Source organism: Capricornis sumatraensis, chromosome 4, assembly GCF_032405125.1.
Source record: "Capricornis sumatraensis isolate serow.1 chromosome 4, serow.2, whole genome shotgun sequence".
Lineage (NCBI taxonomy): Eukaryota > Metazoa > Chordata > Mammalia > Artiodactyla > Bovidae > Capricornis > Capricornis sumatraensis.
Genome location: NC_091072.1, coordinates 132,592,973 through 132,607,259, shown reverse-complemented (window position 1 = coordinate 132,607,259; position 14,287 = coordinate 132,592,973). Strand labels below are relative to the sequence as shown.

Sequence of the window (14,287 nt, the reverse complement as noted above, 5' to 3'; positions counted from 1 at the left end):
GATGTCTCAGAGAAGTTTCAGGCACCAAAGCACAAGAGTTTTCACTTGAACGTGCTTCTCCAGTGACATGAAGTAGCTGATTGCTGATCCTAGGTATAGGCTAACTGAATTGAGGGCTTAGAGATGGTCTGACTTGTCAGTTTCTCTACTTGTTTTGTTGCGACACTATGAAAAAGTATAATAATTTGTGAATTTAGCTACTTTCAAATAAAAGGACTTACTACACATAAACCATTTAGCTTTCAAAACAAATGAACAATACATAAACTATTTACCGTTGGTGGTGATGTGGGTTCCATGTGGAATTTTTCTGGAAAGGCTCTACTTAATGTCAGGAGCCTGGCATGCTGGTAATACTGTGATAGAAAATCAATCCATGGTTAAAAAAACACTTATATATAAAATTATTATTATATAATTATTATAAAATAATAATAATGTGGCCAAATTATTATATAAAAATCTTATTATCCCACTTATAAATATATATATTTTAAAGTGGCAGATTTTAGTCATCCTAAACTTAAGAATCAAAAAGCCATGACATTGCTGTGTAATACTGGGAACTCAACCAGTTTCTCTGTGACAACTGAGAGGGATGAGATGGGGGGGTAGGAAGAAGGTCAAGAGGAGGGGATATATGTTTACTTACAGCTGATTCACATTTTATGACAGAAAGCACACACAACATTCTAAAGCAATTATCCTCCAATTAAAAATAATTTTTAGAATATGGTAATTTATAGGTTTATTATTTTTCAGTGAATAAATAAATAAGTATTACCAAAAATTTGAAGGGAAGGTCATCCTTCTAAGTAAATGAACTCTTACTTGAACTCTGAATTGAGCACAAAGGTGATTGAAAACACTGGTTTTATTCTACAGAGAAGCAGTATGGTGTGGAAAAAAGTTGGGGCATGAATAATCAGACAAACTGGATTTAAATCATGCTTCAGATATTGAGAAAGAAACATAACTTTTACGTGCCTTATCATCCTGCTTTCATTATAAGATGAAGACAGTAAAATTAATCTTCCAGGTAATAAGCATAACTGTCAGCATTAGTGTGTGTGTATCCTCAGCTGATGGCTGCATCTGTCATTTGTCAGCCAGAGTTCAGCAGTATATAAGCAGCAACATTATGTGAAGGCAAAGTCAATTTAGTTTTTATTAAATTATCCAGTCTTGCTTGGAAAATCCCATGGATGGAGGAGCCTGGTAGGCTGCAGTCCATGAGGTCACTAAGAGTTGGACACGACTGAGTGACTTCACTTTCACTTCTCACTTTCATGCATTGGAGAAGGAAATGGCAACCCACTCCAGTGTTCTTGCCTGGAGAATCCCAGAGATGGGGGAGCCTGGTGGGCTGCCGTCTACCGGGTCGCACAAAGTCGGACACGACTGAAGTGACTTAGCAGCAGCAGCAGCAGCAAGATGTATGAACATCTATCTGAGTATTTATAAACTTACTGCAGAATAGAATGGAGGTATTTCCTGTACCTGTCATTTGGAGAAACAAGATTATTCCCACTCCCCATTGTAGTTGAGAAATGTGATCATATTATCTCTTAGAGTGAAACAAAACAGGGACTTTCTTCTTGATGTTTTCCTCATCTTCATGAAACAATATCTGTAATGCATCAAGTTAAGCCCTAGCAATAGAATAATTAGTAAGCTCATGGCTAGATCTCTCTGAACTGGCTGTTCTGGTCTCAAACTAAATATGCAGAATTGGAGTTAGGACTTTGCAAACTCACATCATAGTAAGTACGTGAGAACATCAGTGAGATCTTAACAATGATGATACAGATTGACCTTATAGATGGCAACTCAAATCAAATCTTTTATAGTCCAGGGGGGATTTTTAAAGGGGTCCTCTGTGTAGATCACAGACTTGCTTACTCTGCCTAAGTATCTCCAGTCCAGAAGATCTGAGAGCCTCTCGGTTCGATTCCTTTGAATAATCCTCTGGCGGCGTGACTGTTTGCAAAATCCGTAGAGAAACTGAGTCAGTTGATTGCAAGAATCATCAGGTGAGCGGAACCGCCTGTCAACGATGTAAATTCCTGAGGGACACAAACGCGAGCGCAAAAGTAAAGGCAAGGCTAACCTTGGAGCGTTTCTACTCCTGTTCCTTAGGATCCATCATGGACCGCATGCTTATCCACTCCCTGACTCCCCTACTGCTTCTGCTTCATCCTTTCCCTTCCAAGACTGTATTTCTCCTGTGATTTCCTTCTAATAGCTCATAACTCTCACTAACACACAGCCAACCAAATGAATGTTGCCATAAAAAACCTGGCATAACAGGGCTACCCCAGATCAGTGGTCATCCTTGGGGCTGCTGGCTAACCAGAGTCTCCACGGTAAAGACTGAATCTCAGTGCTTTTCAGGTTCCCCAGTGTCCCCACTGTGCACCATGGGGGGTGAGACTACAGCTATCACCCAAGGAAAGACAACGCTGACAATGCGACTCTAAAAGACCAGAGGATCAGCATGTCCAGGCAGAGCATCCAGCCCATTCTAATTTTTTTTGCTGCTAGGCAACATGGACACAGAGATGATGACACCATCTGCCATCTTAAATGTGAATTTTGATAACTCAGTAGTTGGAACTTACAAACGAATTGTGCTGACCAATACACGTACTCTAAAGCAATGGTTATCATAATATTACTTCCAGGTAATAGAAGACCAAACCGGTTCAGAAAAATGAAAAGCTGAAAAGGCAAGATTTGTCCAAGTTTAGCACTCCTTTTGGAGAAGGGGATGGCTACCTACTCCACTATCTTTACCTGGAGAATCTCATGGACAGAGGAACCTGGTGGGGTACAGTCACTGGGGTCGCAAAGAGTTGGACACGACTGAGCAACTAAAACTTTCATTTTCACACTTTGTAGTTTGGCTTTTAAGCAATATATTCGATATTAATATCATCCTTATCTTTTCTATGGACCTTATAAGTAATCTACTTTTAATCAACCAAGAAGTATAAATATTAATTGGGGTTTCCCTACTGACTCAGCAGTAAAGAATCTGCCTGCAATGCAAGAGACCCAGGTTTGATCCCTGGATCAGGAAAAATCCCCTGGAGAAGGGCATGGGAGTCCACTCCAGTATTCTTGCCTGGGAAATCCCATGGACAGAGGAGCCTGGCAGGCTACAGTCTATGGAGTCACAGAGTCCAACACAACTTAGCGACTAAACCACAACAAATAAAACAATCGTCATCGGGATAGTGTTAGAGCTGGGCTCTGTAAAGACTCTGTGCTTTGTTTGGTAAGAGGTCCCTTCTCCTTGGTTGGGTTCATGATGAAAAGCCTCACCGTATGCAGTGGGGTCAGCCACATGCTCCTGCATGAAACAGCCAAAGCCAGAGAGATTGGTGGTCACACTGGGGATGCCCATCACAGTGCATTCAGCTGCCAGGGGAAACAGAAAAAAGCTTGGCTTCAGACCAGCAATTATACCCTGCTATACATCCAGAGAAGGAAATTGCTCCAGTCCTAGTAACAGCAATGCTTGTTTTGTGCCAGGCACAGTATTAAGCTCCTTACATGCATGAATAAATTTAATCTTCTTGAGCAGCCAGTGAAGTAACGCTATCACTATCCCCATCTTATAGATGAAGACACTGAGGCCCAGGGAGTTTAAATAGCTTGCCCAGCTTCACGAAGCCAGGGGATGTGGTGGAGCTGGGATTTGTAGCCAGGTCCCCAGCCCCAGAGCTGCTCAGAACTGCTATCTTACACTGCTTCTCTCATTCCAGCTGCCTTTCTTTTCCTCTGTTCAAAGCTTGTGTCTCTAAATATATGGCAAGTTTATGCAGTAAGCCAACTCATTGGGAAAAGACCCTGATGCTGAGAAAGACTGAGAGCAAGAGAAGCAGATGACAGCAAGAGATGGTAGGATGGCATTACCAACTCAATGGACATGAGTTTGAGCAGGCTCCAGGAGATGGTGAAGAACAAGGAAGCCTTGCATGCTGCAGTCCATGGGGTCGCAAAGAGTCGGGAGACGACTGAGCGACTGAACAACAAAATATGTTATGGACAAGACCAGTTCCTCGCCTCATTTGCATCTCTTTTGCCACTAACCTCTTCCACTTTCTCAGGTGCTCAATGAAATCATGGTTTATTTCAATCCTCTATCACCTTTTAATCAAAACCTTTTCTCCAGACAATCTCAGATATTACCTCACTCAAGGATGATTGAATTGTTAACATGAAATTTATATTCAATTATGGACTTTTTCTTGGTTGATTAGTGGGGATGGGTGGATAAAAAAAATTTCCTCATGACCCATGTATTCCTATTCTGCAAGTATTTCCTCTTGGTTTAGCTCCAGAGAGTAGTGGTTTTCAAATCTGGGGAAAGATGGATGAGGAGAAGAAATTGAATTAGGGATTAATGACTCATTTGAGAATGTGATGAAACCCTAGAACTCCTCCCCAGAAAAATTTTGCCTACAATTCTATGAAACTTCACAGATCCTTAGTTTTATTAAATATTCTTTTACACTTTTGGAAGAAAAGTTATGACCAACCTAGATAGCATATTGAAAAGCAGAGACATTACTTTGCCAACAAAGTCCGTCTGAGTCAAGGCTATGGTTTTTTCAGTGGTCATGTATGGATGTGAGAGTTGGACTGTGAAGAAGGCTGAGCACCGAAGAATTGATGCTTTTGACCTGTGGTTTTGGAGAAGACTCTTGAGAGTCCCTTGGACTGCAAGGAGATCCAACCAGTCCATTCTGAAGGAGATCAGCCCTGGGATTTCTTTGGAAGGAATGATGCTAAAGCTGAAACTCCAGTACTTTGGCCACCTCATGCGAAGAGTTGACTCATTGGAAAAGACTGATGCTGGAAGGGATTGGGGGCAGGAGGAGAAGCGGACGACAGAGGATGAGATGGCTGGATGGCATCGCTGACTCGATGGACGTGAGTCTGAGTGAACTCCGAGAGTTGGTGATGGATAGGGAGGCCTGGCGTGCTGTGATTCATGGGGTCGCAAAGAGTCGGGCACAACTGAGCGACTGAACTGAACTGAACTGAATACAATTTCAGGCACCTTTGTAAACACCGTATGTGTCCACTGAATTAAATTAATGAAGTCAGTGTTTATCTTCTCTGGGTTTTCTCAAAACATAAAACACAGATTTTAATACTTTCCAGAGTGAGAGTTAGCACCACATAAAGCAATTTTTCTAAAAAAATTATCTAATATGCTAATACCAAACCTATACCACCAGAGTTTCTGCTATTTCTGTAATTCAAGTTAGGAAATAAGGGGCCAATTTCTTTTAGTTAATTTAAAACAGAGAAGGATTCATTCACTATTTGGCATGGATTTCTCACACACCCCTTTTCATCTATTTATCTTTTATAACAGCTTTGCTGGCCTTTGTCTTAAGCTAGATATAGCTCTTCAGGTTAAGTTTGCCTTTGTCCTATAATATGATATTCTGGTGGGAAATAAGTTAGATAGCCTTCTCTTTATCCAGTATAAATGACTTCCCACATTCCCGTTGTCACTCATGTTTTGGTTTTGTCCTTTTTTGTCCTCCATATTTACAGTTGAAAATTATATTACTTACTAGAAAGAATAGGAGTACCAAAGTTGCCAGTTCATCAAGTGAATTGTTTCAATGTATCTCAAAAGATAGTTACTTTATTAAAAACAATTTAAGATAACTGTTTGGGCATTTTACAAGTAAGAAAATACTGCCTTCATGAAAGTGGAATTGGTGCCAAAAACAACTTTTAGAACTACGAGAGGGAGAACTGGAAGATTCAGATTAGTAACTTTACTATGTCATGTTTCAAGAATGGGTAATTCTTTATTAATCTTTCCGCAAACATTCTTATGGTTTTACAGCTGCTGGCAAATTATTCTTGCTGGAGCCTAAGACAATATAAAAGGAACTTTATCGAAAGATGCAGAGCCTTGTCACTCCTATTGTAAGGAGTATAGTATCCTATTTATATAGACTTTAAAATTCTATACTTAAATTCTGGGGTCAGAATGTAAAGATTAGAAAAACCTTCCTCATAATTCAGCCTATGACCGCTCTCACCCTAATTGCTGCTGCCCCTTACTTAGACCATGATGACACTGAAATGCAGAAGGCAAAATGTATTCATTATAAATAAAAATGTTTTATGAGCCTTTTATTTTCTATTATAAATAGAATTATAGCTGTACTGGGAGGAAAATTTCTGATTACCAAGAAGATGGAAAAGTCATCAATGTCTTCTTTGCATTGGCATATAAAATAATTGTTTCCTTTTTAATTAGGCATTTCAGTACAAATACAAATTGCTAGCTCCTGATGCCATTGACAAGCAAGTTAGTAGGATACAGAAAAGAAAAAAAGACAGTGGATCTGAGAATCTACCACCTGTGGAAAAAAAGGGAGGGTGGGCAGGTGTAGAGTCTGAATGGAATTACGTCATTGGGATAATGCCTACCACCAAACTGACATGCTATCTTTACCTCTTTTTTTCACAAGGGTGTGAAGATGACTTTTCACCATACATCTCTTTATACTATTTGTGTCTTTAACCATGTGAATGCATTACGTAATTAAAAGATAAACATATCCTTAACTTAAAAAGGGATTCTTCTGAAATAAATTTTGTAACAGTTTCAGAAATAATCGTTTCTCATATTAATTTCCTTGTAGTTAGTTTCTCCTTCATATTAATGGATAAGACTGGTGAATTTAACTAAAAAGATATATTCTTTATAAAACAGTCTTTTTCTTTGGAATGCAATGAGGCAACAATTCAGATACTAAAATATGCCCAACCACAACCTATTACACTTATATAAAAGATTACATAGTATGTCCTCAGGCTTCCCAGGTGGCACTAGTCGTAAAGAACCTGTCTGCCAATTCAAGAGACACAGGAGAGGTGGGTTTAATCCCTGGGTTGGGAAGATACCCTGAAGGAGGGCACAACCACCCACTCCAGTATTCTTGCCTGGAGGATCTCATGGACAGATGAGGCTGGCGAGCTACAATCCATAGGGTCGCAAAGAGATGGGCACAACTGAAGTGACCTTAGCACGCACACACGCATTATGTCCTTACGCTTATGTCAGAAGCAACAAAGCGTAAATCTGATCTGGGATAGATCCAACCAAAATCACTTTTAAAACAAACAAACAAAACCAGAACCTTAGTAGAAATGACATATCAACTTGGAATATTACATACTTATGTGTAGAATAATATTCTAATACAATTTAAAGCATCTCACAATCTATACATGTCACATACCTGGAGTATAACCCCAGGGTTCATAGTATGATGGAAATACTCCAAGATGACAACCTCGGACAAACTCTTCATAATCCATGGGTAGCAAGGGGCTGGTGGAGGACAGGAACTCTGGGTGCAAAATCAACTGAAAGAAGAAAAAAAAATCTAATGAGAAAAAAGAGAAAAGAAAGAATAAATTAGAGCAAAAAAATCTCCTAAAGTTTTTTTTATTTCAGAATTTAGATACTATAGAATCCTTGTGTTATAGACTCAGGGGAAAGGAAGAGAGATAAGGAAAAAGGAAAAGGTCTGGGTGTTTTTTTCTCCCCTCTCTATTCTCTGTGAATATCTACTCTGAGGACTGATTTCCCCTCAAGTTCTCAGGCCTAGATTGGAGGATATAGAGTTGTGTCCATTTTTGTTCTCATGCAACCCAGCCTTTATTGACAGTAAAGATTTTATTTGCTTTTCTACCTGCTGGCCACTGTCTTGTTTTTCAATTTATTCCCACCAGGAACAGAAAAGAAGGGAGCTACCCTTCCACGCCAAGTGAAATGGAACTGAGGGCCAGTTGCAAGCTACCGATCCAATGTCCCTGAACTGGAGACAGGAAGAAGAGCAGGACATCCTGATAGGATATTTTCACCATGTGAGTACAATGGTCAAAAATAACCTCCAGAGCAGAGGTTATAGACAAATGCAGTAAACAACTAAGATGCAATGAGTTTGAGCATTACCTTTCCTTTTAGCATAATTGATTTTTTTTAAGTTTATGCAATTTGATTTCACACAACACTTGTGTTTAAAACTGGCACACAGCATTCTGAACAGTTAGCAATTGGCTCGCGGGCACTGTATGAGCCTTTTCTTGGACTGCACAGCCTGTGTGTGTGTGCACTAGTCACTTCAGTTGTGTCCGACTCTTTGCGACCCCATGGACTGTGTTGCCTGCCATGCTCCACTGTCCACGAGATCCTTCAGGCAAGAATACTGAAGTGAGTTGCCATGCCCTCTTCCAGGGGATCTTCCCAACCCAGGGATTAAATCTGTATCTCTTACGTCTCCTGTATTAGCAGGAGGGTTTCTACTAGCGCCACCTAGGAAACCCCGCAGCCTTTAATTTTCTGCCAAGGCAGAGACCAGACTGCAGCTATACTTGGACAGCTATGACTAGAACAGCTACTTAGCTGGTAACCTAGATAAATGAGTTCTATTTCTCCTACTTATTAAAATGATGACTTATGAAATTTAATATAATTATAATATATAAATTATATTACTACAGTACTTTAAAATCAGATTTTTCTAATTCATTTATTAGAATTTAATTTTCATAACTTACTTAGCTATGAGGGGAGGCTGATAAGTAACCTAAAATTGGTTTGGTGAGAATTTTAATAAAATGGGGAAATAGAATTTTATATATATATATTTTCATATATAGCATGTTTTATATATTTTTATTTGTTTATATGTAAACATGTTTATATATAACTTGAAATAATGTCAAATTTACAGAAAAGTTGCAAGTATAATGTGAAGAGAATTAATATTTTTCCATATGAGTATAAATTGCTGACTAGATACTCATCATCCACAAATACTTAACGTGTGTTTCCTACAAACAAGAATATTCTCCCTTAAAAAACTAAAAATAGAGTAACCATGCTGCTGCTGCTGCTCAGTCACTTCCATCGTGTCTGACTCTGTGCGACCCCATAGACAGCAGCCCACCAGGCTCCCCCATCCCTGGGATTCTCCAGGCAAGAACACTGGAGTGGGTTGCCATTTCCTTCTCCAATGCATGAAAGTGAAAAGTGAAAGTGAAGTTGCTGAGTCATGTCTGACTCTTAGTGACCACATGGACTGCAGCCTACTCGGTCCATGGGATTTTCCAGGCAAGAGTACTGGAGTGGGGTGCCATTGCCTTCTCCGAGAGTAACCATGTGATCCTGCAATTCCACTGCTGGGTATGTATCTGGAGAAAACTCTGATTTGAAAAATACCATGCACCCCAGTGTTTACAGCAGCACTATTTACAATAGCCAAGACATGGAAGAAACCTAAATGTCCATTGATAGATAAATGGATAAATATGAAATATTACTCCATAAAAAGTGAAATAATGCCATTTGCAGCAACATGGATGGACCTAAAGATTATCATATTAAGTGAAATAAGTCAGATAAAGACAAATATCATATGATATCACATATGCATAGAATCTAAAAGATGGTACAAATGACCTTATTTACAAAATAGAAATAAACTCATAGCCATAGAAAACAAACTTATGGTCACCAAAGGAAACAGTGAGGGAGAGGGGAAGAGAGATAAATCACAAGTCTGGGATTAACATATATACACTACTGTATATAAAATAAGGAAACAATGAGGTCCTACTGTATAGCACAGGAAATGAGACTCATATCTTATAATACAAATAACTTATAGTGGAAAAAACTAAAAAAGAATCTATATGTATATATAGCTGAAACACTTTGCTGTATGGTTGAAATTAACAATTGAAATAAGTGTATATTCTTCCAAAGAGATTACTTTGAAGAAAAAAGAACCCTAATTTGGGATATACAGCAATAATGATGACAATAGTTGTCTAATACTTTATATATTATAAATCGGTTTCACATATATTACCTCATTTAATTTTAGCAACATTGTGTGATAAGGAGAGTAGACATTCTGATTGTCCTTATTTTATTTCTAGTTTTAAAAATAAGGAAACTAAGACTTTGCAAGCATATCTCAATAGATCCATAAATAGGAGATACATAACACTAAAGAAGAAATGAAATGGTAAAATGTCCCCAACTAGTACCTATAAATGATGGTTTATTCAATCATAAGAGTTACAAATTGGCAAAGAAAATGAATAAAGTATTTTCTTTCACAAAACATAATTTTAATTTCTATTACATGCAAAGTATTGCACTAGGAAAAGAGACCCAAAGAGACAGACTCTTGACTGTGTCTATGTCTACAAGCCCAAATCCCACTGTACTCAGTTGGCAAACAGCAGCAAAGAGGGATTTGAAAGGCATTGTGCCTGCTTTGGCATTTCCAAACTTAGGAAAATTTGTTCTCTTCAAAGCCCATTTTGAAACATGAAAACATCATGGCTCCTTCGTTTTGTTCCCAGCCAAAGGGAATAACAGCACAACTAAAATAAGAACACAGCTGTTCTACATCCTCAGACAGCCAATGGCAGAAGCCCAGGGCAGAGGAAGGGATGTTAGGGGTCAGCCCAAGGTCACAGGGAGGATTAAATGAGATCCTGTGTGCAAAGCCCCCCAGCAGAGCAGCTGGTTCACAGCAAGACCTGGATCAGTCAACATACAACAAAAACTTGTCAGGCTGTATTTATTCTGGGAGGGAAGCAAGGTCCCCGGAAATTAGTTTGCTTTCACAGTGGGCAGCACAGGGTCCAGAGCTGAAATCTGCAGTCCAGACTTTTCTCACTATGCCTCAAAACTGAGGCAGGATCAATGATAAATTCAGATTCAAAATTATCTGCAATGCTTCCTGAATCAAATGGTCACATTAATATAAAAAAACTTGTCAATTCAGTTGGAGAGTTAAGAATCACTCTATAGCTGTCTATAAACATGCAGGTAATCCAATAGATACTTATACTGTCAAACTTTTAAAGAGCACTATTAATAAAATAAAATACCTAATTCTGAATGGACCAAAGTTTATCTCAGTGCTTTGAATGTATATTGTTAGAGCTATTTTTTAGAAAACAAACTTACAGTTACCAGGAGCTCAGGCAGGGAGGGATAAATTTAGAGATGTACATTGACACATACACACTACTATATAAAAAATAGGCTTCCCTGATAGCTCAAATGGCAAACAATCTGTCTGCAATGCAGGAGACCCAGGTTCAATCCCGGGGTCAGGAAGATCCCCTGGAAAAGAGAATGGCAACCTACTCCAGTATTCTTGCCGGGAAAATCCCATGGACAGAAGAGCCTCGAGGGCTACAGTCCACGGGATGGCAAAGAGTTGGACACAACTGAGCAACTGACACTTCCACTTTCATATATAAAATAGATAACAAGTAAGTATCTATTCTATAGCACAGGGACTCTACTCAATATTTTGTAATGACCTATATGGGGAGAGAAGTTTTTAAAAAGGAGCTGATATATGTGTATGTATAACTGATTCAGTTTGCTGTACAGCAGAAATAAACACCACACTGTAAATCAACTATACTGCAATAAAAATTTTAAACAGGTAAAAAGAAGCTATTCTTTTATTTCTTCTCTGTGTGTTTGTCTTATATTAAACAGTGAATATCTGAAAGTATTCATGAGCTTAACTGCATAAACACGATTTCTTTGAGAAGCCTGCTAAACAGGGTACGTATGATTTATTTAGGGCTTCCTGGTGGCTTAACAGTAGAATCTGCCTGCCAATAGAGGAGACACGGGTTCGTTCCCTGGGTTGGGAAGATTCCTTGCAGAAGGAAATGGCAACACTTCACTATTCTTGCCTGGGAAATCCCATGGACAGAGGAGATTAGGGGGCTCTAGTTCATGGGGTGGCAAAGAGTCAGACACGACTGAGGGACTAAACAGCAACCTCTTCTTTCCATTTTGCTCTCTCTTCCTTGTGTCTGGCTGCACCTCTCTGCCTGCTCTGGCTTTCCACTTCTTTATCCTTCACAGGCATTTCTGTCAATAAGTTTTCATAACTACTTCTGTCTCGGTATCTGCTTTTCAGAGGACAAAAATTGAGAAAACAGATGAGACGTGATCACCAGCTCAAAAAATCCACAGTCTCTGGAGAAATGGACACATTAAATTAAAATATATAGAATTCAATGTGATAACTTCTATAATTGCAGAAGATACAGACATGGAAACAATTGTTCTGTCTGGAGTAGGTAAATGTATATTAAGGAAAAGCGTAAGAAAGAGATGACTTTGAGGTTAGATTCCAAAAGAATTGTTCAAATAACAAAAATAAGATTATTTCAGAGGGAAAAAATATCAGCAATTACATAGAGATATGAAAGTGTTTCACACGTTTAGGAAATGTTACTTGTCCATTCCTAGGAATTGCTTCACTGTTATCATACTTTTTTAAAAACACCAGTCTGTATTTATTGTACATAATAAGCATCAAGCACAGATAGATCATCAGAGGGAGAGTCAAAATTTTAGATATGGATGTGACATGAAATCAAATCACACTGGCCTCCAAAATCAAGTCCCCTGGGGATTCTCATTCCCTTTGCCGGATCCCCAGGTTGGGAATTCTGTTGTGGGTCCTAGAAATTTCTTAACAGTGAGAGCATTTCTTTGGTATAATTGTTCTGTAGTTTGTGGGTCATCTGCTCTATGGCTCTATGATGGGGCTAATGGCGACCTCCTCTAAGAGGGCTTATGCCACACGCTGTGTGACCCAGGTCTGCTGCACCCAGAGCCCCTGCCTCTGTGGCAGGCCACTGCTGACTCATACCTCTGCAGGAGACACTCAAACACTCAAAGGCAGGTCTGGCTCAGTCTCTATGGGGTCTCTGGGTCCCAGTGTGCAGAAGATTTTGTTTGAGCCTTCCAAGAGTCTCTGGCGGGTATGGGGTTTGATTCTAAATGCAATTTCACCCCTTGTACCATTTTGCTGGGGCTTCTCCTTTGCCTTTGGATGTGGAGTATATTTTTTTGGTGAGATCCAACATTATTCTGTCGATGGTTGTTCAGCAGCAAGTTGCAATTTTGGAGTTCTTGCAGGAGGAGATGAGCTCATGTCTTTCTACTCCACCATCTTGCTTCCCCCCAGAAAAATATCCCCAGGGAATTTGATTTTGGAGGCCAGTGGGATTTGATTACAGCACTTACATAGGACCAGGGAAACAGATTCTTGGAGGGCACAAACAAAACCATGTGCATATCAGCAGCCAGGAGAAAGGAACAGTGCCTCCACAAGAGACTGAGCCAGACTTGCCTGTGAGTGTCCAGGAGTCTCTGGTGGAGATGTGGGTCGGCAGTGGCCCGTTGCAGGGTCGGGGCACTGAATACAACAGTGCGTGCACAAATCCTTTTGAAGGAGGTTGCCATTATCTTCATTACCCCTACCATAGTTTGGCCTCAGTTAAACAACAGGGAAGGAACACAGCCCCACCCATCAAAAGAAAATTAGAATAAAGATTTACCAAGCATGGCCCCATCCATCAGAACAAGACCCAGATCCCCCCACAGTCAGTCTCTACCATCAGAAATCTCCCATAAACCTCTTATCTTTATCCATCAGAGGGCAGACAGAATGAAAACCATAATCACAAAAAATTAACCAAACTGATCACATGGACCACAGCCTGTCTAACTCAATGAAACGATGAGCCATGCCATGTAGGGCCACCCAAGACAGACAGGTCATAGGGGAGAGTTCTGACAAAACGTGGTCCACTGGAGAAGGGAATGGCAAACCACTTCAGTATTCTTGCCTGAGAACCTCATGAACACTATGAAAAAGCAAAAAGATAGGACACTGAAAGATGAACTCACCAGGTCTGTAGGTGCCAAATATGCTACTGGAGAAGAGTGGAGAAATAACTCCAGAAAAAAGGAAGAGACAGAGCCAAAGCGAGAACACCCAGTTGTGAATGTGACTGGTGATGGAAGCAAAGTCCAATGCTGTAAAGAAGAATATTGCATAGGAACCTGAATGTTAGGTCCATGAATCAAGGTAAATCGGAAGCAGTCAAATAGGAGATGGCAAGAGTGACAACTGACATTCTAGGAATCAGTGAACTAAAATGGACCGGACTGGGTGAATTTAATTCAGATGACCATTATATCTACTCCTGTGGGCAAGAATCCCTTAGAAGCAATAGAGCAGACCTCTTAGTCAACAAAAGAGTCCTAAATGCAGAACTTGGACGCAATCTCAAAAATGACAGAACTATCTCTGTTCATTTCCAAGGCAAACCATTCAATATTACAGTAATCCAAGTCTATGCCCCGACCAGTAACGCTGAAGAAGTTGAA

At 39.7% G+C, this 14,287-nt stretch overlaps 1 protein-coding gene across 3 annotated transcripts in view; it reads right to left on the bottom strand.

Moving 5' to 3' along the window:
* The window catches only part of GYS2 (glycogen synthase 2), a 58,507-nt gene that overhangs the window by 3,428 nt on the left and 40,792 nt on the right, over positions 1–14,287 (bottom strand). For all 3 annotated transcript variants that reach the window (XM_068970036.1, XM_068970035.1, XM_068970033.1), the window contains 4 exons: positions 7,287–7,413; positions 3,328–3,423; positions 1,903–2,066; positions 276–356 (listed from right to left, as the gene is read on the bottom strand). In XM_068970036.1, the coding sequence (XP_068826137.1) occupies positions 276–356; positions 1,903–2,066; positions 3,328–3,423; positions 7,287–7,413 (468 nt within the window). The remainder of the gene's footprint in view (positions 1–275; positions 357–1,902; positions 2,067–3,327; positions 3,424–7,286; positions 7,414–14,287) is intronic.